The sequence below is a fragment of the Saxophila tyrrhenica genome, assembly GCF_035928015.1.
Source record: "Saxophila tyrrhenica strain CCFEE 5935 chromosome Unknown scaffold_6, whole genome shotgun sequence".
NCBI lineage: Eukaryota > Fungi > Ascomycota > Dothideomycetes > Mycosphaerellales > Extremaceae > Saxophila > Saxophila tyrrhenica.
Window position 1 is genome coordinate 1,086,027 of NW_027041738.1, and position 22,514 is coordinate 1,108,540.

Sequence of the window (22,514 nt, forward strand, 5' to 3'; positions counted from 1 at the left end):
GCCAACAAACGACCGAAGGAAGAGAGCACATCGGTGAGCTGCCGCTTTCTTCTCGCAATCACTCTGCCTGGAAACGAGTGTTCCGGTTTTGCAACCAGCCAGCGATGCCGGGTCAAGAACATCCTCCACGCTGAACCGCCATGGTAGCTCCTTCACAACAGGTCCAGCGCCGTTTCTTCCCGTCTACCCAAACGTCTTGTTCTTGCAGAAGGTCTTCAGCTCCTTGCACGCCTTGTCCCCGTTCTTCCGGAGGTACTCTTTCATGACCTCTGCGCAGCTAATCATAATCCTGCTGGCCACGACACTGCTACCATTCGTCGCCGGCAAAAGACCCGGCTGTAGGCCAGCAGCAGCCGAGCCTTGAGCAACAGTCAAGATCCAGAATACCAGATGAGAGATCATGTCGTCGTCAGGAACGTAATCCGGACCGAAATACTCGCGGAGTTTGTGGTTCTCCTTGAGCTGGACCTGACGGAGGATCTCGACGCAGCGTTTGTGCATGCCGAAATAGTTGAACTGCAGACGAGGCTCGTCGGTGTACAGGCCTTGCTTGATGGCTGCGAGCAGCTCGTACGCATCTAGATGGTGACTTTGCGCCCATCGCGAGCATATCACCTTCAAGCCGGAGTCTGTACTTAGCTCTTGTTCACCACTGATGGAGTGGCCTTCGGTGCCCGATGCTATCTCCTCGATGAGCTTGTCGACGTTCTCGAACGAGATCTTGCTTTGACCATGCATCAAATAGCGTTCTTGGATGATATCCTTCACCATTTCGCTGGGCTCCATGATCCGCACCTTGCGCTTATCAATTGCTGGTGGGTGGCTCGCAGAGTTGTCCGAATCACTGATGCCTGCAGCAAGTTCGAGCTTCTTGAGAGACTCATCTGCGGTTGTGGGCCGTCCACCCGGAAAGATGTGTTCAGCACCGTGTAGCTCGATGAAGACGTCCATGTCGGGCCATGTGAGGCTGCAGATGCCGCTTTGTCGAATCGCATTGTACAGATATGCCATCTTCACGACCTCGTACCATTGGTTCATGAGCAAGACCCCTGCGGCTTGCATGCGCAAGGTGAAGTTGAAGGCAAGCAACCCGGAGAGGATGGCATGTGATTTGAGAAGGAAATGCTTCTCGATGCCACCGGCGGCTTCGAGACTCTTCTGAATGTGTCGCGGCATGTTCTGGTTCCTCATGTCAGAAAGAACGTCATCCATGACCCAGCGATGTACCTCGCGATGGAGCATTGCGATTGACTCTTCACCTTTTGCCATCCAGATCTCCGGCCCGGTGGTGAATGTCTTGCTCAGCTCCCAATGTTCCTCGATTGTCTGTTTTGTCCGCAGCGCAGAGAGCCTGAGATCGCTGAACGGCACGCATTTGGTATGCGCTAAGCCGTGGTGAACATCCAAGAGAATTTGCGCAGCGAAGCACAACCACACACCGATCTTCTTCTCCTTCGCATACTTCTTGAAACCCATCGTGATCTCATCCTGCACCGGCAGATCGAGACCAAATTTTTGCAGAAACGCGAACTCTGCGAGAAGTTTGATCAGAATATTTGCGTCGTTGTTGAACCGAGTCGCCTGATTCGTCTCACTTCCCTCGACCCCCAGGCCGGGTAGACCAGGTTGACTTTTGTTGGAGCTCGGAAGTCGCTTCGATGCGAGGCATTGGGCGAAGAACCTGCAACGAGGGGTTAGCGTCCATCACACTATAAGCCTGCGCCCGTAGTGGAAACAGTTGGTTTGATGTTTTGATGGTGGAAGGGGCTGTCACCAAGAGGGGTGGAGAGGGCCGTCGACGACTTACTCTAAGCAGAAGTGCGTGCGCAAATAGCACCATTCTGCGACATCCTCCATCTCCACGTCATAGGGCAGCCCAGATTCTGGTGGAGGCTTTGGGTCCTTCCCTCGAGACAAGCAGGCCGTTTTGTAGATGAACTGCTGGAGGTTGACTCCGTTCCTTAGCTCTGTGATCTTTTTCGAAGCAGAGGTGAACTCGCCGAGGAGTTGGTTCGCCAGGTCAACTGCGGTATCAGCGACGATAGCCATATTCGCAAGATCGATCTTGCCGTTGGCGTACTCGGTGACAGTCTGCGAGACGAATTCGCGAATGTTGTGCAAGTCCTCGAACAAGCAGAAGATGCGAAAGCAACCGAGGGACCCGGGACCGTCGTATCTGGTGCCCTTTTCATCGATCTCAACCAGACGCTGATGGGGTGGGATCGTCTCTCTGGCAATAGTGTCTTTGAAACCCTCTTGTCTTTCAAGGGCAAGCGCACCAAACGAGTCATTCGTGGAGACTGGGACCTCGTTCTCATGGTTGCTTGGGTTCTTGGTTGCTGTCTCATCGATGGATACTGAGGTATGCCCAGGTGACTGCTGTTCCAAGCGTTGGCACAGCGGTTCAAGTACTCGGATGAAAGCAGACTGTTGCTCATCGGAGCAGCTCGCTCGTCCGCAGTTTCCTGAATACTAATCCGAGACTGCCTTCGAAGAGATATGGCCCGCCTAACAGCAGCGAGGACGGATGTAGGTACTGTGGTCTTGTGTTTCGTAACAACGTCTCCAAGGCGACTGATCTCCTCGAAACTGATCCTCAAGCTTGCACTGCTTCGAGAAGGCTTCGAGTCTTTGGGTGCTTGCTGGCACTGGCATTTCGACGCCGTGTCGACGAGCCAGTGCATGAAAATGGAAGTGTCCTCCTCGTAGCGCTTGAAGCTGCCGTGCAAGAAATCGGGAAGCATACTTGCTTCGAAGACCGCGTCCAGGGAACCTTGGTATGACAGAGCAGAGACTAGCGCGCTGCGACTGCTGGAGATGGAGATGTCTGCTAGGAGGTATTGTATGCTCTCTGATAATCGTTGGACCTAGTGGACGAAGTGAAGCAGACAGAGGGAAGTGGAGGGAGTGAGGTGGATTTACCCGTGTACGCACTTATCTTACCGTCCCCTTGGGAAGCGGCGAGCGCAAGCATTGATGTCTTGTACTGGGAGTAGGTAGCCGCGATGGAGGCGCTCGGGTCTTTAGGAAATGCTTCGGAAGCCCGGCGCTAGCTCCGGCAGATCCCGATCCAATAACTGCGCAGCCGTTGCAAAGTCGTGTTCGCGTTCGACTTGCGCATTTGACCTCATCTCCTCGACCTCGCCAACAACCGCATACATGCTGCGTGTCATTGTTTAGTATCATCAGTCACACCCCACCATGGCTACGCCACCTACCAAACCCAGCGGAGGCGGCCTCTCCCTCTACGCCGACCTCCTCGAGCCCGACAGGCAGAAATCTGCTGGCGCCGGCACCATTTCGAGCGCGCCAGTCAGATACGACATCCAGCGCTCTGGTAGCGCCGGCGAAGAGGATGCCGCTGTGCAGCAGAAGAAGAAAGATGGTACCGTCTAAGCAACCCGTGCAAATATGCTCTACTAGAGGCAGTCCAACTCACTTGAACCCAAGCATCCCTCAAGTTCCAGCCTATCAAGCGGCCGCAGGTGCCTCAGAAGGCCAAGCCTAAGACAGCATCTTCAAGCTCCTCTGCGCATCGACTCTCGTCGAGTGTAAGCACATCGGCTGTGACGGCGAGCTCTCCGGACAGGCCACAACAGCAAGGCGGGCAGCTATCGTCTACACCATCCCAGCAGCCACCCAGCCTGCAGAAATCGAACTTTGAGGATTGGGTAGGCGATGGAGATGATGACTTCTACTACCAGGACAACCGCGCGCGCGGTGGAAGGAAGAAGCGCAAGAAGAACAACAAGCCGCAGGAACGCGCCTGGGATTGGGACGACATTTATGATCCTACGATGCCCAACAACTATGCAGATTACAAAGGCTCGGAGGAGCAGCATCGGGAAATGAGAGAGTGGAAGGCGAGGCTGTATCACCATCAGATGAAGGAAGCGCGGAGGGCAGAGAGGAATGGTGCAGGTGAACGCGACAATGGCGAACAGCCATCTAAGCCGAACAGTATGTGCCGTTTCCCAAGGCTTCGTTACTTTGCTAACCTGAGCAGTGATGTTTGCGCTACCAGCAAACCTCAACTTTGCTCCGCCAAGCTTCGATGCTGCACCACCTCCCCCACCTGCAGAAGACGGTGATGACTACTACCCCCCACCAGTCGATACCGATGAGGGAGAGAGGTCCCGCCAGTCCATGCCAAATTTAGCGCCACCACCAGCAGCGTTCGACAACGCCATGGCAGGTGAGAGCTACATTGGTCGAGCGCAAATGGGTGGTATCGCGGGCGCCCATTCAGCTTCGTCACCGCTTGACGCTCAGTCTGCGGCCATGTCACCCCCATATGCTCCTCCACCCGTCTCCGATGCGGAAGATGACGATCTTGCAGCCAAGAAAGCCGAAGCGCAGGCTAAGATCGCCGCCTTCAAAGCGAAGCATCTTCAGAAGCAGAAATCCAAGGGCGAAGCTGCGGCCGCAGTTCCTGCGCCATCACTGCCTGCGACCGCGAACGTACTCGTCAACCCAGCTGCGACGCAAGAGTCGCAAGCTCAGACACCTGATCCGCCTACGTCCATCATCTCCCGTGCGCCGGTCCGCTATGAGGTCCCACCTCCTCCGCCAGACGACCCAACTGGAGCCGAGGATGTGGAGATGGCTGACGCTACTACTAATCAGCCTCTAGCACCTGCCGAGAACCAGCAACGGAAGATAATACCTGGCCAGAAAGGTTTCGCCGAACGTGTGATGAAGAAGTATGGATGGGAGGAAGGCCACGGTTTGGGTGCTCAAAGCGATGGCATTATCACCGCCCTTGTCGCCAAGAAACCAGATAAGCGCAAGAAGCGATCTCATGGTCCAGATGGAAAGTGGTCGGCACCTGCCAACATGGGAAAGATTGTTGGTGGCAAGAAAAGGAAGGTCGAGACCAACACAGAGGAAGACGACGCTAGATTTGGCAAGATGTCCTCGGTCATCAAGCTGAGTTCCATGCTCGATGGCCTGGACGTGCAACACGAGATTGAGGAGAACAACATCATGCAGGAGATCGGAGATGAAATGGGCGGGCAGTATGGCAATGTTGAAAGGGTCTTCATCTGGCGAGAAGCAATGGGTGGAACGGACGAGGTCTTCATCAAGTTCACGAGTCAGTTGAGCGCTTTGAGGGCAGTGAATGCGATGAGCGGAACGGAATTTGCGGGAAATGAGGTAAAAGCACAATTCTGGGATGAAGATAAGTGGGCGAAGGAGGAGTATGCTTGAGGTACAGGAACGATATGTAAGATTGATGCTGATCGGTGAGTCTATGCCTTGAGTGGCAGCGGGTGCTGAGACCATGTCAGATAGAGACAGTCATTCAATGCCAAACAGAATGCGACATCTGGAAGTTGCCGGTCACGTGACTTTTATTCACATCGTTAACAAAGAACACGTGAAGTCCACGCGTGCCCGGATCCGTGCCCTTCAGTCAACATTCACTAACAAAGGACTTCATACATCCTGAGGTACTTCGCTCCTCGCCGGATCTTTCGTGCAGGTAGCACAAACGCTGTGCACTGGGTGCTCTTCGTACTCCTCCACACCAGGCGCACCATCATGGTCATGATGGCCCAGTCAAGCACTCGCCGCCCATGGTGGAAGTCCAAAGATTACTCATTCTTCTCAATCGACGAACTTGTTGCAGAGATGAAGCGCCGCGAGATGCCTTTCCACGAGCCAGAGCACAAATCCAAACAGACCCGGGCGCAGAAGTCAACACTCATCGACCGTCTCGTGTGCAACGATCGAGGTGCACCACACTACGACAGCCTCGAAGATGCTGACCTGCTTCAACGTGTGAGAGAGCGCGGACTGGACCGCGGCTTCCAGAAGAAGTACCGCTCGTGGCAAACGCACGACGGCCTTGTCAGTCTGCTGAAGAACAGCGACAAGAACCGGAAGTTCAAACCCTTCGCACGCCTGCCGAAAGACATCCAACTCGCCGTGTACGACCACTACATCGACGCTCTACCCGCTGAGCCCGGCACTCTCTCCATGCCGCCGCTCGCTGCCGTCAGCAGAGGCGTCCGCGAAGACTTCCTAACCCTCGTCTTCCAACGCGCAAACTTCCAGCTCACGTTCATCGCAACATTAGACGAGAACATTCTTCCTCGCGTCGAGGGCAGCGAAGACTGGCTTCTCCCGTCGCCCAAGGTTCGCCAGCTGATCGCACGTATGACACCAGAAGTCGCGGCACGCATCCGCAAAGTGACTCTGGGCCAGGTGGGCCACTACATCGAGCGTAGGAGCCCCCACTCGGAGGAGCAATGGGTCGGCTTGAAGATGATTACCATCGCGCCGAGGGATAAGAACTATGAGGTAGACACGGAGCTGTTGTGGCAAGTCAAACACGACGACGACGACCCAGGGATAGAGGAAGACATGTGTTGTTGTCCCTTTCGTGATGGCACCCATGAGGGGCGGTGTGAGCCGGCTATCAACCTCGGGTTTCGAGAGGCTTTGATGCCGCCAGGGACGACCAAGAATGGGAAAGGGTTCCGGGTTGAAGACTTTGAGAACCTGGTGCAATATTGTGGGCTCCAGCATCCTTGGTGAGAGTGGTGAGAGGCTGATGGGAATGGAAGGAGAAGGAGAGTTTCGAGTTGCTCGAGACTGTACCTTGCGCATGGGTTGTAGTAACAGCAAGATCAGATATCTTAAAGTTCTTGCAGACATACAGTGCTGACATGGGCTTCAGTGGCTGTAGCCGTTGGAAGTCGGCGGCGGTCCAAAGAAAAGACAAAGCTGTGTCGGTGTATCAAGCTTCGCTATGGAGCTCCATACGCTTCAAGACCCTTCCCCGAGCTCAACTTGACATAGGCCTATTCAACAAGACGTCAAGCCTAAATCGATCGTCTCTCCCTCGGAGATGTTTGCGAGTCTACTCACTCCCTAAGCCCCTCTTGCTGGGCCACAGCCTCCTTCCCCTTCCTTCGCACCAGCTCCGCATACTGCTCCAAGACTTTCCGTTCATAGTCCGCGGCTTGAGAGCTGCCTGCTCAGCCTTTGTTCGCAACATCAACGGTTCGACCTCTCGCTCCAAGGTCGGACTGCCCTCAACCGTGACCGACTTCAGCCCGCGCATTCCATCCAACTTCTTCACGCTTTTCCCTCGCATTACCTGATCCCAGAGGTCTGGCCTCCCCCTGCTCCTCGACTTTTCCTCGTCGACCTTGACGTCAAGGATACGGAGATTCTGCAGGCGGGAAAGAATGAAGAATGCGTCATCCAGAGCCCGGGGATCCCGACGAACGTCGATGGAGATTTGGGCGATGCGTTGTAGCCGGGTAGGGGCTACGTTCTTCGCAAACCAAGAGAGCAGGTGAGGATCAGGGAAGTGGAAATGATTGATGCGGTAGAAAACGGGCATCACCTCGTTGTAGAATCGCTTGCCGATAAGCAACGGACGAAGGATCTTGTTCATTGGTCTGGTCGCAACTGCTTCCAGTGACCGACGGGTTCATCGCGCCGATAGCGATAAAATTCCACTTCTTCCAGGTGAAGCTATCGTCCCAGCTTCTGGACAGGGTTAAGAAACCCCCTCTTGCGCTCTTGGGAGCATGTTCTGTAGAGCGACGGTCGCAAACCTCAAGTCCAGACGAAGGATATGCAAACACCATCTCGTAGATCCTCTCTCGCAGTTCAGCGGACAGTCCGAAGAATTTGAAGGTGGATTGGTCTTTCGCGCCTGGGCGACGGAAGACGGATGACAGCATCTGTTCGCCTGCGGACGTGGCCAAACGATAGCAGCGCTGCGACGCATTTGATTCAAGTTCGTAGAGGTATTCAACCCAATTGTCTTCACTCAGGTTGCCAAAATCAGGACCCCAATCGTCGTGGTTGTCGAGTAAAGGCAGGTCGAAACTCTGGACTGCACTCGTGATGCCACGGTGAATATCTAGAACGCCTCGCACTCCAAGCGTAGTCCTAGGATCGGAACCGCCTGTAGGCAGTGCGCAGAGTCCTCGCGCGAGCTCTTGACGATAATACGCAAAAGTATCCAGCCCCCATCTGTGGATCTGAACCTCGAACACTTCGCCTCCGTTCACCAGAATCGCCATCGCTGTGAGCTGCTCCGCAGTGAAAGGGGGCTTCTCTACTGTTGTTGTCCGCCATGGTGCTACCACGGACTCGATCCTCTCGGAGATGTCGATGAATTCGGTCGTTGTCGAGTTAGTGGCCATGTTAAGCAGTTGAGAAGACGTACGTACACCGTGAAGCTGCCGGCAGTGGAAGCGGCTCACAAACGTCAGATCAGAGTTGAATTCGTGGAATGGAGAGTAATATGAACTCTCGCTTGACCGTCGACAGCGAGATGGAAGCGTTTTTTAAGTCTTCGATTTGTGAGGTGTCACAAAAGGGGCGATGCATGTGGTGTAACCAAGGGGGCCTGCTGGGGCCTGATGAGGCGAGCCAGACAGCCGATACCTAATGAAGAAGCATATTTCGACAGCACATATTTCAGGCTCTACTAAATCAAGACATCAGATACCATGTTCGCGTTAAATCTTAGTTGATGAGCTTGGAAACTCACTGTTACACACTGCGTCCGTGATATCATCTGCGCCCACTCGCCAGAGCGAGGGCCGGCCTATATACACAAGCGAACGCCACTACATACCTCCATACTGTGTCATCCCCACTGCCCGCCCATATGAATCCCTCTACCGGAAGCACAGCCCCACCCTCTACTCTTGTCCGAAACCGACAGTCTCCTCCACAGCCCACAGCAGCTTCTGCTGCAACGCATCGAACGACTTGTAAGGCGGGAGGTCCAATCTGTTGAAACAAGTATGCGACTTCGGCAGCTGAGTTTCCTCGCCAGACTTCTCGATCGTAAAGCGTCGTGGACCGTCGGAGCCTTGGAGATCCTTGAAGCCGTTGACGGGGATACGCGAGGTACCTGTCGCGAACTGCAGGAGACGGGACTTCTGTTCTGCGTCCCAGGTTCGAATGCACTGTGGTGTAACGTCAGCAAGCATATTCTTGTGCTTTTGATGATGGTAGAGGACTCACCTTCCAGAAGTGCTGTACCACAGGATCACTCTCCGTGTACCCACGGTAGTCCGTATGCTTCTTCCAGTCATCCACATCAATATCAGCAATACCACCAATGAGCAACTCAAGCTCGCGCTCATCAAACACGTTGACCAGGTCCGCCGGGATCAATTCGTGAAAGCCAGTCACAAAAGCATTGAACTGCTCCTCCACCCGCTTCTGAATTCTCCACTCCGTTATCAGCTCGACGTACTCCTTCTTGTTCTCGTTCGTGACCTCAATGTCCTGTCCGCCAGGCTTGAGATCAACGGTGACCTTTTCACCGAAGCGCTCGTCCTCGACGGAAAATGTGCTGTAGATGACGTCCGTGATGTCGTTATCCATGGTCCAGCTAAGAGTGCGGTGGAACTCGGCGTCTACGCCCTCCATATCCTGCAGCGAGACCTTCTTCTTCAAGACCATCTTGTAGAATGCGCCAATGAAAAAGGCGTCCAAGAATCGCCGATGGAAGATAGCCAGTCCGACCACTCGTCCAATGAATTTGAAGTAGCCCAGATGCTCTGGGTTGATGCCGGAATGTGGGTTGATCTGTAGAGTGTAGTTGTCGTGCGCCGAATACTCGAACAAGCAATAGAAAGGATTAAACATCTCGTGCGAAAGAAGGAAGAAGAACTCTCGGGAGAGACCACCGTAGTCCAGGCCGTCTTCACCATCGAATTTGATCATCAGCCGTTTCTTGAGGTCGTTCGGACTTTGCCTCATGATCTCGGCGTACGAGTCTTCGAAGATGTGAGTACGTCTGACCTTCACGTGGCATTGGCCTGACAAGATGCGGAGAGCAGGTTGCGATCGGAAATAGATCAGCTTCCTCCTGAAGTCACGCTTGTATTGCGGCACGTTCTGGTCGAGTGAAGATGGCAGCCTGGGGTCGTCCCAAGTCGTGGTCTTAGTGTTGTGGTCCACAAAGTAAACGCGAGCAGTGTTGGTCAAGCGCATTTCCCAGCCACTTGGTAGTGGTCCAAGTTGCGACACAGGCTGTTGCTGGATAGTGGTGTTCCCGGTTCCGGCATTCTGCCCGTACATGCGGATGTATTGCTGGCGACGTGGATCCACCCATGTCGTAGTACGAGTGTTGTGGTCTACGAAGTAGGCTCGGCCTTCTGGGGTATGCCTTTGCTCCCATCCTGCAGGCAGCTCACCTGTGCCAGCTGTCGTCGCGCCAGTGGCCACCATGTGCGCCGCATTGGCCGTGCCCGCAGCGCCTACAGCGGGTGGAGGTTGCGATGGCGAGTTCTGCCTATCAGACAGCGTCGGCGAGTTTGCGCCAGTCCGGTCTTCCGGCAGCATGCGGGCCTGATGTCTCGATCGCTCCACCGACTGCTGCTGCTCCATCTGCGCCCGTTGTTCTCCAGCATTGAAGTTTGCTGTTGGTCGAATCCACGTCGTCTGACGCGAGTTGTGGTCGACGTAGTATGTGCGCCCCAGGTTATCTTCACGCCTTTCCCAGCCGGGCGGGAGTCTGCCCTGCGCGTCTTCGAACGCACTAAAGCCAGTCTCGGTTGTGCGTCGTCCTGTGCCGTTAGTAGCATTAGCTGCCGGCGGCGCCCCGCTCGTATTGGTGTTTTGCCGTGATGCCGAAGGAGGCCCAGCGGTGCTGGTTGGCCTGTCCGGCGCCAAAGACGTAGAGGACTGCGCGCCCATCGGTGTGGTGGGAGTATGCGTGCCGTTTGCGGAGGGTCCGGCGGAGGACAGAGATGGGCGGTTTTGGTTGTTGCCGTTCGCAATCGGAGTTCGAAGGTTAGTCGAGAGGTTGAGGATTAGCTTGCCGTTCACTACGAGGTTATCGTTGGACTTCCGCAAATCCTTTGTGATCATTTCTATTTGTGTTAGTGGTGAATGCGCAAGATATGACTCGCCAAGACTCACCATCTCCGCCAGCATCCAGGTCAATAGCAGAACCAATGTGGACATTCACCACGCCCAAGAAGCCCTGATCCTTCTTCTTGAACTTCTTCTGGTCGAATATTTGAACCGCTAGTATACTGTCGGGCCCGACTCGCCTGTTGCCTACTTGTCAGCACCTCATCCGCTGTTCCGCTGTGGTCTGCCTCCACCTACATGTCGAAGCTCTCATTCCAGTATGGGTTCAGCGTCTTCTTGATCACGCCCGTCGTCCTCGTCTGCTCGCCGCTGATCGTAGCGACCGCAAAGGGGTCCGGGAATCCTGCGGCCTGTATCAGCACATGCTTCTCTTATCCACCTTTCGGCCGGCCGCAACGTACTGAAGACATCTCGCTTGTATAGTCCATCCGCCGCAATGACTGCACCACAAATTAGTCCTCCATATCTTTCTCTTCCAGCGCCAGTCCCAACTCACTCGTCACGCGCAGGTTAGGCTGCGCAGGTACTTCCATGACGCCGCTTCAGATCTCTTCCCAGCAAGTCTCTTTCTGCCTCGCTGGCGCAACCAAAGGACCACGCAAGCCCAGCAATGCTCGTAAAGATGTGTTTCACGGAGTGACGACGGTGTTTCCGCAGCCGACTAGCGATGGACACGGGTAGGGTGGCTCGATGGGAGGGCGGGTGGAGTGCCAGTCTCGGCGGGTGAGGTGGGTTGGAGGGCGGCTGTGCAAGAGCGTGGCGCGGACCCTGCTTTTACGAAGCGCTCGAACACCGGTGCGAAGCGTCTAGCTGCCGCTGGACGGAGTGGAATAATGCTTGTCAACGCTCACGCGACGATGAGGAAACACTCATGCCTCGAGATATTGTCGATATGGAGAGGCGCAAGACTGATGATGCGTCAAACCGGCCTCCCAAGGGAGAGCGGGGCCAGCAGGAGCGGGCTTGGTAAGGCGGACCTGCGAGATCGCCAGGAGTGATTATCGGGGCTGATATGGGCACTCACTACGACGATATAGGAGCTGAAGATGTGTCACGGTGCCAGCCAGAAGATGTCAAATCGTGTGCCAAACAGTAAACTCGCTTGCTCCAGACCATGAGCTCGTAACCCATCAGTCATGTTATGATACAGTCTATATACAGTGAGAGGTGATCCTGCACCATCCATCTCAAATCATAAAGTTTGCCGACGCTCTGGGCGTGCTCTCCTTCAGCAGTACCGTCTGTACCGGCCACTCGATCCAATGCCGCCACTGCTCGTCCAACGAGCCCAGCACATCCTGCAGCACCCTCTTCGACCAGCCGTGGATCCACCATCTGGGGTCTAGGATATCGAGCATCACACAATAGTATGCCAGGATGATCAACGCCTGCGGTAGGCGCTGCTTCACCAGCTGCGCGAAGCTGCCCGAGTCTTGCTTGGGAAAGCATAGAATCGAGGCCACGCTGCAGGAGTTTTGCGCCGGATGCATGGTATTGTATATGCCTTTTAGCTCCGTTAGAATGAGTGCGCAAGTCCGGCGGTCGTCGGGAAGCATAGCGTCGACGCCAATCATGTAGTCGAGATGGTTGAGGCCAAAGTCTATGCCTTCGGGGACCGCAAAGCTGCTTCCATTTTTAGTCTGATAGCCCCATTGGGACATGATTTGTGTCAGCGTACCTTTCGAGAGCCGTGGGTACAGCCTCCTGAAACCCTCGATTCAATATAGGTGCGAAAGGACCTTGAGAAACCCAGAACCATGTTTCTGAAAGTATCGCGTCAATGCCTTTGACCAGCATAAACAGCTCCACAATCGCATCTATAGGCGGCAGACTCGGAGGGATAGCGTATGCGAAGAGAGCAACAATCCAGGTGAACACGAACTTGGCATTTGCGTTCTCTGCCGTTGCAGGCGACGGTTCTGATCGGTAGAGCACCAGCGCCTTGTCCAGATGATCGACTGCACTCTCTCGCAACCGTTGTGCGTTTTCGGGTTCCACGTACGCCTTGTGAAGAGCAGAGAAGCCGAGCAGACTGTGCATCACGTATTCGAACTGGAAGGCTACCTTGGGTAGCTCGACTCGCCAGATGTCGAGTATGTACTCCATGTCATGGTGTTCCGTCAGGACGAAGCCCGTATGTAGCATGAAATGGTGCATGAGCTCCAGATCAAGCGTCCAGTTTTCTCCAGGAGGTGGACGCTCGATCAAACCCGTCAGGACCTGAAAAGGGCCTGGTCGTGGACTTGGTCCTCGGCTGCCCGTAGCACTCGCGGTCGCGCTGCTTAGACCAGTGTCTTGTGATGTGGTTTGAGTCAGACTCGCAGAGGAAGATGTGGTTGATGTTCGTCTGTTCTTCGCATCCTCTCTCGGGACATACGGCCCACCAGCAAGTGAGCAAGCGACGCCATGTCGAACGCAGTTGGAGCACGGCTTCTCTTCGTTGCACTGCGAATACGATCAGTCAAATGACCCGTGATCCACTTTGTAAACCCGACAACCTCAAAGCGAGACCGGGAGCATCCACATACCTTCACATGCCGTCGTTTACACTGAGCACAACCCTTCCTCGACTTCTTATGCCCGACGCGAGGCGCTCTACTCTCGTTGATAAACATCAGCCACAAACGTTCCGATGCGGACAGAGGCAAATATCCAACGACCTGCCACCACCCTGAGGCTTATATGAACATACTGACTTGCCAGAAGATTCAGACCTGACCAACTCCGACCCACGTGGGTGCTGTGAACCCTTGGTCGTGCTGGCTGCCTGCGCAGATGTCGTATGCTGCTGCGGCGACGAACGAACAACACCAGCAGCCATCGATGATGCGCCCTGCTCCCTTCAGCTCACCGAACTGTTGTGCAATGCCAGTGCCTAGTGCAGACCGATAGCGAGACGTCGATGCGCGCGTCGAGTGTGTGTGGCGATGAGAGAGATCAGTACGGCGGATTGCGTCACGGCAGGGGAGAATACACCGGCCCAGTCATCGAGAAGGAAGCGGAGGAGAGGTTATACCTCTTCGCCAGTCTGGGCATACACATAGGTCCGTGACTTGCGTCGCTCGTTTAAGCCGGCCATGCGAGCATGGGGAAAGCTCATCGTACAGTGCCAGGTCCCAGGCACGCGACAGGGCTGGTCGGGGTGTGGGAGAAGCGAAAGCGAGCTGAAAAAGGCAAAGGCGCTAGAACCTGCGGAAGCTTTTGTGTGGAAGGCATCGCGCCGGCAATTCCATGTCTCTGGATGCTGGACTCTCAGGACCTACTGGTGTCATTTTAGGGTAAAATCTACGCCGTGGGTTTGAGATGATAGAAATGATAGGCACGCGACCCGGGAGCCAGCGGAGGACGCTACCAAACAAGTCCACGATCTCGTCAGACTCCTCCGATTCAAAGGGAGGTCACGGCACCGAAACGCCAAAAAGCATGCCTGCATGCACCCCAACTTGCCCAGTCAATTAATCAGCGGCTTAAAGATATTCACGGAGCCGGTCTTTGCGCGAGGGCCGGCGCCAGGCCGTTAATCGAGGCGGTATCAGATCAACTGCCGTCTCCTGCATAAAGCATGTATGCGTATCTGTGGCAGAGCAAGGTCGGCGAGCAACAAGCGGTCGAAGCGGTCGTACGACTCCATGGACCGCCTCGCCGTTCGTCCGCGGATTGTTGCAACGACGATGTCTCGAATCCTTCTGCAACGTCTTCACATGGGAGCCACAACGGGGGATATTTCGAGGGCTTGCGACAGCTGCCCGATACGCGGGCAAGGCGGGCAAGTACGCCTGTTTCACTCTATCCAAACCCCTCTTGTTGGCCCACCACGTCGATACTGTGACTGGTTGGGGTGTAGAGCGGGTCCGGATCCCGCAGGATATACTGAATAGGGTGTGCTATTCGACACTGTCGTTTCACCGCTCGCTGTCGGAGCATGTACGCTCCTCCACCACATGGTCACTTGTATATTCGTCAATCGCTGCTCTTTTGCCTAATCAGACGGAATAAGTTGTTGGAAACGCGGGTGCACCTCTTGGCTGCAGTATGCACCAGGATTCCGACCAGCATGCGATCAGGCAAATCGCCTGAAGGATTCGTGGTCACGCTCGGTCCCATTTTAGGGTTGCCTGAAGCTCAACTGAAGGATGAATAAGAAGATTGCGTTCACGGTTGTTCCAACGCCCTGTCGCGCCATGATCTGCGGTGTCTCGAATGAATTCGGACAACTGAACGGTCTCTCGTGGCTGAGCCTTCCAACTCCATCGGAGTTTGAGGGTATTTCGGCCGTAATAGAGGTCATCGACCAAGTCATTCCGTCGTTGACATTCACCAGCCCCTCTAAATAACGTGTCTAAAAACGTTGGTGTACTCGCAATCTCGTCTTGTTGGTGCGCAGATGTAGGTCAGCAGTCAAGTCGCATCGTCTTCCATATTAGCAGCATACCCCGACATCCAAGAGGTTGCGCGGTATGCTCGAGAAAAGCAAAAGCGCAACAACATACACCAAATTATCCATTCACCGCCCTTGTCTGCTCACCAGCTCGGTGTCGGACCGCGAGCGACTACGCCCACGCCCTCGCCTTCCGATCGGTAGCGACTTCACGCCGCTCGTCCAAAATCCAATCTTGGAGCCTGAACTCGGCGCAGCCGACACAGACGAAGCTGAACTTCCTCAGACATCGCGCACGCCGGCGCTTTCATGGACCGCGAAGCGTTCGAGCGCGGCATCACAGGTCGCAGCAGAACATCCGCTCCCTTCACACATCTTCTACTGTCTTGCACCCTGATTGCGGTGGCATCTTACTCCAGCACGTTTTGAGAGGAACATCTTTTGTGGCTTCTTTCTGTCTTCACCAAGCAGTCTAAGTATATTGAAGCTCTCGCACGAAGAGAGAAGGTAACCTTGCAGTCTTGCAGTCTTGCAGTCTCGAATTTTGCAGTCTTTCAGCCTCCTCTTCCTATTTGAGAAGCAATCACCTGAAGCCCAAAAGAGCTCCAGCGCCAGACCAAGGAGAGGTCTGAACTGCGCAACAGCAGCCAGTGTGTGTCGGGGAGATGAGTGGCAGCCTGACTCCTCAGTATGGGTTGTAGCCGCGACCGCGACCGCGACCTCCGTAGCCACCGCGGTACCTAACAACACGTCAGCTTGTATTTTACAGTGTGAAACGTTGATGAACATACCCTCCGCCGCGCGGCATGTAGGGTGGAGGACCTCCGTATCCGCCGCCGCCGTACCCTCCTCCTCTTGGCCCACCAAACCCACCGCGACCTCCTCTCATGGGAGGGCCACCGCCGCCTCTGCCTCCTCTTGGTCCACGCGTCATGCCGGGTAGATTGGTGCGCTTCGGGACTACCTGTGAAACCCGTCAGCGAAGCTCCTGTATCTTTGTAACCCCAAGCGTGCCCACCTTGATGTTGCGCCCCCGAAACAAACTCTCATTCAACACAAGCGCCTGCGTGACCAGATTCGGCTCCGAGAACTCCACATACGCATACCCTTTCGGATGTCCCGTGAACTTGTCCAGCAGAATCGTGACGCGGTTGATCGACCCGCAGCTCTGGAAATGCGCCTGGATCTCCTCCGGACTCGCGCCGTAGTCCACGTTGCCGACGAAAATGCTGCGCCCGTCGATGTCCTCTTTGCTCTCGCGCAAGCTGTCCGTCTGTGAGTCTAGGCTCGCCTGCATCTCGCGCAGCTTTGCTGCCTCCTCTTCCATCTCCTGCACGCGCTTCTTCATGGCTGCGATCTCTGCTTCGTCGCCTGCGTCATCCTCCTCGGGCGCGCGATCGAGCTGGTCATCTTCTTCGCGCTTATCTTCGTCGGACATGGTGGGTTATAGGGGGTGAAGGACTCGTGAGGAATGGATGTTAGTCCTCTTTGCGCGTGCTATTGGAAGATCGGCAAAGGAGGCTTACCTGTGGTGGGTAATTTGCGGTGGTAGAGCTGAAAGAGATGATGTTCTAATGAGTGATGGAGGAGTCGAGGATGTGACAACAATTGGGGTGTCGTTCGAGGTGCGCGTTGAGCTTCAAGTCGCGAGGAAATAAAGGTCGCGCAACAAGCTCCACTTCACATCACTAGACGCTCGGACCTTTTGGATGAGATTCACTTTCTGATGATGAGCGTGTGAATTCATGAGCGCTTCGGTGATTTCATAGTTCGGCCACACTGTTCTACAAGCTGGCACCTGATGCCTCTGATACTGCTTCAGACCCATCCATGCATCGCTGCTTGCCATCCGTGCTATCGTACACATGCCTCCTAATAGCAACATGTTTTTACAAGCCTCCCTCGCTCCACATGCAAACGCTGAAACGCTTATCATGCTCAATAATCATTCTCATGCACAGCAATCGCCCTTCGGAATGCCCATACCCACGCCATCATGCATACCCCGTCTTAAACATCTCTCTCGCTCGCGGCAACGATCCATCCTCATTCCTCGTGCCATCCCGAAACGCGAGCCTATCATCATGCCACGTCGCGATCGGGTTCTGCGGCAGTCCGAACAGCTCCTCAATCGTATCGCACTGCTTGACAATGCTATTGTCAACGTCCCACATCTGCGAATTGTGGAGCGACTTGCGGGCTGCGCGAGTGGATCGGTCGCCTGCAACGGAGCTTTGTCGTGATGAGTCGACCTTATCTGCCAGACGTGCAGGCTTCCAGTCACTCGTCCACGGATCAACACGCTGCGCTGACCTCTTCTTCCGGTTCGGGCGCTTCTTGATCTCGGCAACCTTTGCTGTGTAGTCGAAGTCGTTCGCAAGGTCGTACTGAGGCCATTCTTCGAACAGAGATTTCGCGCTGCCATTGACGTCCTCAGAGTCCTGTTTGATCGCTTCCAGGAGCGTCGCTGGTGGAATGACAGGATCCACCTGGATGACAGCCGGCGCAAGATCTTGGTCTACGTTTTGAAGATTGGCTGTTGTTGGTGCGCTGACAACCTCACCTTGTGGCGCATCGACCTCCACGTTGTCAGGATCCATTTCGCTTGGCTGAGCGGTTGGGAGTGCCGAAGATCTCTTGCGACTTGACAGCAGCAGTGGCTCTTCTTCGGAGGAAGCAGATTCGGCATATGCTGGTTTCGGCAGAGGAGGTGTTGCAGCTGCACTGTCAGGCAGCAATGTGTGTCTTGAAGACTTCTTCGAACCCGCAGCTGACTCATGACACGTGGGCTTGCTGGATTGCACGTTCTCAGGAGCCCATGAAGCAGCCGCCTTAGCCTCTGGATCTTCTTCCTTACTCTCTTGCTTCTTCCAGCTTTCCACCATCTGGCGCGCAGTCGAGCTCTGATCCGGTGACCTGCACTCCTTAAGCACAGGATCCCAGTGCAACAGCTTGTTTTCCATGCCCGGCAGCAGCTCCCAATACAGTGGCGCGTTCGCTTTGGCTGAAGCTGGACGGTCCAAATGCTTCCACAAAGGGACAGTGCCGCCCGAATTATTGAGGCGGCGCAAACTCATCGTTGCACCGATATGCTTCTCCCAGTCATTGCCTTTCTTGAGCTCATAGCGCGGGATATTTTCGGCAACCCATTCTGAGACGGCTCGGGTGGTCATGGGCCGTCCTGGGTTCGCGCAGAAGGCCATGCCAATGAGCTTGACATATGTATTCTTAGGTCTCTCGTATGAGTCGCCCAGGTCATGCTCATGCTTGGCGGCAACGGTGTGTGTCCTGCGCCGGACCTTCTGATCCTTCGATGATTGTGCAGGTTCATCGATGCCAGAATCGGGCTCGGGGCTTAAGGAGCGGCTGGACAGCTCTGAGGTATCGTGCTCGAAGCCCTCAGGTTCCTGGCCATTGGTCACACCAGCAGAGACGTGGGACTCGATTTCACCGTTAGCTGCAGCGGTTTGGAAGCTTGGAGGGGACGGCGACGGGTTCCAAAGGTCCGTATCTGAGTCTGCGCCATCCAGCTGTAACCCCAGTTGTTCGACAACCGATTTTCGAACGAGATGTGTGCATCGTTTCCGATGCAGCCGACAGTCCTCGCAGGCTGTACGGGGCTTGGTGGAGAGCTTCGGGGTTGGCGGTGACACATCAGGAACCTCTGACGCCCGGTCCATCTGCAAGCCTGGCGGATCGTTCACTTCTTTCCCTGTCTGGCCAGCGTCGTCCTTCACGAGTTCAGGTGATGGAGCAGCAGTGCCGTTGGTCACTAAGATACCCTTCTCTGTAGGCTCAGGGACAGGTTTTGGAAGCTGTATCTCACCAACACTGGCGGCATCACCTTCTGGGACCGAAGTGGCCTTGTCGGTTGAGTTTGCTGGAACTTTGAGTGCAAGGCCGACAGCACTTGGCTCAGCACCTTCACGCTCGTTCTTCCTGCATTTCGAGCAGAGCTGCAGCTTCTTCTGAGAAGGTATGAATGGCATCGTCCGCCCACATCTGCCGCAATTCAATGCGCGCGGCTTACTTGGCTTCAAACTACGTGCCTCACTAGGTGCCCCAGATGCGGTCACGCCATTGGTAAGAAGCATTGCTTCGTCCATAGATACATCTCGACTGCTAGTACGCAGTAGCGCAGGCCCAGTTGTGGGATGGCGTACCGGAGGTGCTCCGCGCATGTGAATTATCGACTGGGGCACATCAGGACTTTCTGGCACTTCAGTCACGGTGGTCGCAGTGCCTGTGCCAGTGGACTCCTGCAATGGAGGCCGTTGCTGTGAGATTTGCTCGTTTCCGGTCTTGTGAGTGTCCGGGAAGAAATTGATTATTCCTGCTTTGATGATGTCTCGGTCGGCACCACCTCCTGGCCATCTATGTGGCTTCCTCTTGGGTGTGTCCGGGCTGCCCAATTCGCTTTGTACGTTCGTCGTTGGGTGCTCTGTCCCACGCTGCTGTAAAGAGCAAGCATCTTGCGCCCCACTGCTCAGAGCATGGGTCTGGCTGCTGAGCTGCTTCTTTCTGGTGAAGTTGTACTTGGTCTTCTTGGGCGGCCGCACATCCTCTTCGATCTGCAACTTTTGCTCTGCGAAGCTTTGCTCCACTAAATCTTCAACGTCTTCGCGCATCGGCTCACCGCTCAGAGTCACATCGGTCACCAGCTCAGCAACTTCCGGCAAGGAAGCCTTCGTATGGTCGCGCATAGGGTAGTCGACAGGAGGGTGAGACAACTTGTACGATGCATCCGTCTCAGGAATGCCGCTTTGGCTTGCCAGATCAGGTTCCGCCTCAGCCTCCTGCGCATGACCATTTGGGAGCTTCGCAAATGATGACGGTTCTTCTAATTGTCCAACAGATGGCGCCGGACTGCCAGCGGGAGCAGACGTCGCGGTTGATAGTCCGCTCTTTGGTGGTGGTACTTGCTTCTTAATGCAACGACGACACTGCCAAGAATGACCGGGAGACAGGTGCGACGGGACTGAGGGCTGAGGATGACATCGGCGATGATACCCTCGAGGACAGGAAGAGCACTGAACAAGCGAGTCCGTGTCCGCAACAGGTCCTTTGCAGACGTGACACCTTCTAGGTCTTGACGCGGAGCGGTCAGTCAAGCTGCTGACCGAAGAAGATGAGTCGCCTCGTTCTTTCCGAGCAAGAAGAGGAGATGAGCGCAGGTTTGATCTGGAGGCGCCATCGGGCATTGAGGGTGAGGAGCCTTTGACGTTGTGCTCTTCTGGGACAGGCGAGCGTGACTCGACAGCTGCGCTGTTATCGGAAATGGCTTTGCCAGCTTGCAGTTTGCTTTGCGGCTGTCGGAAGACCGATGCGACTTGCAATGCTTCGGCGATCTCTGTTGCGCGGGATTCTCTGTGAGCGGAATCGTGCTCGCCTTCGTTGCCTGCCATCCGATGTAGTGTACCGCTGGGTGTAGCTTCCACGGGCGGTCGACCATCAGGAAATGGTATCATCTCCAGCACATATTCGCCGAACATAAATTCTTGGTTCTTGGTTTCAAAGCACCGGTTGAGCTCCTTCCTGCCTTTCAGTGTATCATCAAAGACGATCAGATACCCAAAAGGATCGGCAAGAACCTTGAGATCCAGTGATGCTCCTTGGTTGAATGTCAGGAACCGCTTCAGGTGCGATATTGTAGCTGCCTTTGGTGGTAACGATCTTGCAGGTATGAAGATGTTCGGATATCGGGCCACCGCCGGGTTGATACCGCTGGGGAAAAACTCCGAACAAAGGGCAGAAAACTCCGGGTTGGGGTCATTCTTGATGTCGTTGGGTCCAGACTTCATGTTTTTTGGTCCGGTGGGTACGCCTCTCAAGCCTTCATAATCAACAGTTGTTCGAGGGCCAGCCACATCTAACGTCTGGGGTTGCCGCGGGCCTGTTGTTGAGTTCCTTTTAATGGGCAGATTGGGATTGGTCCATGTGTAGCTGCTGGGGAAGGGACGCTCTTGGTGGCCATTTTCTAGTTGACCCAACGAACGGCCATTGAAGACGTGATCTTGAACGAGAGAGTCGCTGAACGGATCCTGTCCACTTGACTCCGGTCGGTGTGAAGTTGAATGAGGCTCGTAAGAGAGACCTCTGTGGTCTGATGCGCGCTCAACTTCACGTTCATGTCGCGGATCTGATGGCAGAGCAGAAGATCGGTGTCGCTGGCCATGACGGGGCCTCCAATGGTCGCCACGGTCGGGCTTGAAGGTATGGCGAGCGTAGTCAGGTGAGCGAGGTGTACGCACTGGTGGAGGGCTGTAGTGGTCTCTGGTCGAAAATGCAGCTCTTCGTGGGCTTGGTGACCTGCGACGAGATTTGCGCTCAAAACCATCGAAACTCTGTCCATCACCCTCGTAGTCTTCCCAAGATCGTTTCACACCTGAAGGTGTCCTGTTGTTGGAGACTGCTGGTTTACCCGCGCGATCAGAATGAGCAGTAGGGAGTGGGGGCGAGCCTGAAGGGGAAGCGTAGGGACGCCCGTTCGCCATAGTCTGGTGAGCCTGAGGGGTGTCAGTACACATTGCTACGAGCTTCGCAACAGCAGCAGGATCGGAAAAGTGGGAATCCTCAGATCTTTTCAGTTTATTTGTTATTGTGTCGCCAGACCAAGCCTGGAGGTTAAGAGCCCGAAGACCAGAACCATCTCGAGGCCTTTAGATGGTACGCCCTTTTACCAAGATCTCATCAGAGGATAGGAGGGGAGAGGAGAACCAGGACTCACCTGAGGAGTAGTTGCACCATTCGTTGGTAGAGTGTCGGCCCTTTCTGGCTTGCTGTTCTCTTGGCCCATGTTGGTGGCCACTTTGAAGTGCAGGTTCTGTGCACTTGTCGGCAGCATCGGGCCAGTCTACTGCAGATGGCAGCCGAGTGAGCCAGACGTACCTGTCCAGCATGTTCTTATAACAGTCTACTGATGGCTGCCGAGTGAATTGGTTGTTTCCTGAGCTGCTACTTCACTGGTCAGTACTTGCTGTGCCACGGCGTGTAGATGGTGGCAGTGATGGTGAAGCGGCAATGGCAGTGGCAGAGCAAAGTGTCGCAGTTCTCTATGAGTAACGAACGTGTCGTCGACACGAAGTCGCTCGGATGGTGCGCGCGTGCTCAGGCAGTTGAAGTGCAATCGAAGAAAGCGCCTGCCCGTTTGATCTCCAGGCGCGAAAGCCATATGCAGGGCCATTTTAACTTCGCGGCCCGCGGATAGCGCGTTCTGACGACGAACAACCACCAAAGCAGACAGATATGAGTTCCATTTGTGATGTATCAA

The 22,514-nt window shown here is 55.0% G+C and overlaps 8 protein-coding genes across 8 annotated transcripts; 2 read left to right on the plus strand and 6 right to left on the minus strand.

Moving 5' to 3' along the window:
- Positions 1-183: 183 nt before the first annotated feature.
- LTR77_004499 (uncharacterized protein) lies at positions 184-2,744 on the minus strand (the record flags this gene model as incomplete). Its single annotated transcript, XM_064801753.1, has 3 exons — positions 184-1,681; positions 1,808-2,357; positions 2,429-2,744. The coding sequence occupies 3 exons, from the start codon at positions 2,742-2,744 to the stop codon at positions 184-186; spliced, it is 2,364 nt and encodes a 787-aa protein (XP_064660383.1).
- Positions 2,745-3,201: 457 nt separating this feature from the next.
- On the plus strand, positions 3,202-5,211 carry LTR77_004500 (uncharacterized protein; the record flags this gene model as incomplete). Its single annotated transcript, XM_064801754.1, has 3 exons — positions 3,202-3,385; positions 3,451-3,960; positions 4,007-5,211. 3 exons carry the CDS (start codon positions 3,202-3,204, stop codon positions 5,209-5,211), a joined length of 1,899 nt encoding a protein of 632 aa, XP_064660384.1.
- A 333-nt stretch (positions 5,212-5,544) lies between these two features.
- Positions 5,545-6,543, plus strand: LTR77_004501 (uncharacterized protein; the record flags this gene model as incomplete). The annotated part of the gene is made up of 1 exon (XM_064801755.1): positions 5,545-6,543. One exon carries the CDS (start codon positions 5,545-5,547, stop codon positions 6,541-6,543), a length of 999 nt encoding a protein of 332 aa, XP_064660385.1.
- A 325-nt stretch (positions 6,544-6,868) lies between these two features.
- Positions 6,869-8,171, minus strand: LTR77_004502 (uncharacterized protein; the record flags this gene model as incomplete). The annotated part of the gene is made up of 2 exons (XM_064801756.1): positions 6,869-7,415; positions 7,444-8,171. 2 exons carry the CDS (start codon positions 8,169-8,171, stop codon positions 6,869-6,871), a joined length of 1,275 nt encoding a protein of 424 aa, XP_064660386.1.
- Positions 8,172-8,675: 504 nt separating this feature from the next.
- LTR77_004503 (uncharacterized protein) lies at positions 8,676-11,399 on the minus strand (the record flags this gene model as incomplete). The annotated part of the gene is made up of 6 exons (XM_064801757.1): positions 8,676-8,945; positions 9,004-10,862; positions 10,912-11,045; positions 11,104-11,209; positions 11,268-11,306; positions 11,363-11,399. 6 exons carry the CDS (start codon positions 11,397-11,399, stop codon positions 8,676-8,678), a joined length of 2,445 nt encoding a protein of 814 aa, XP_064660387.1.
- A 654-nt stretch (positions 11,400-12,053) lies between these two features.
- LTR77_004504 (uncharacterized protein) lies at positions 12,054-13,945 on the minus strand (the record flags this gene model as incomplete). Its single annotated transcript, XM_064801758.1, has 3 exons — positions 12,054-12,489; positions 12,545-13,311; positions 13,883-13,945. The coding sequence occupies 3 exons, from the start codon at positions 13,943-13,945 to the stop codon at positions 12,054-12,056; spliced, it is 1,266 nt and encodes a 421-aa protein (XP_064660388.1).
- A 1,984-nt stretch (positions 13,946-15,929) lies between these two features.
- LTR77_004505 (uncharacterized protein) lies at positions 15,930-16,682 on the minus strand (the record flags this gene model as incomplete). Its single annotated transcript, XM_064801759.1, has 3 exons — positions 15,930-15,984; positions 16,036-16,208; positions 16,263-16,682. The coding sequence occupies 3 exons, from the start codon at positions 16,680-16,682 to the stop codon at positions 15,930-15,932; spliced, it is 648 nt and encodes a 215-aa protein (XP_064660389.1).
- A 556-nt stretch (positions 16,683-17,238) lies between these two features.
- LTR77_004506 (uncharacterized protein) lies at positions 17,239-22,088 on the minus strand (the record flags this gene model as incomplete). Its single annotated transcript, XM_064801760.1, has 2 exons — positions 17,239-21,750; positions 21,972-22,088. 2 exons carry the CDS (start codon positions 22,086-22,088, stop codon positions 17,239-17,241), a joined length of 4,629 nt encoding a protein of 1,542 aa, XP_064660390.1.
- Positions 22,089-22,514: the final 426 nt, after the last annotated feature.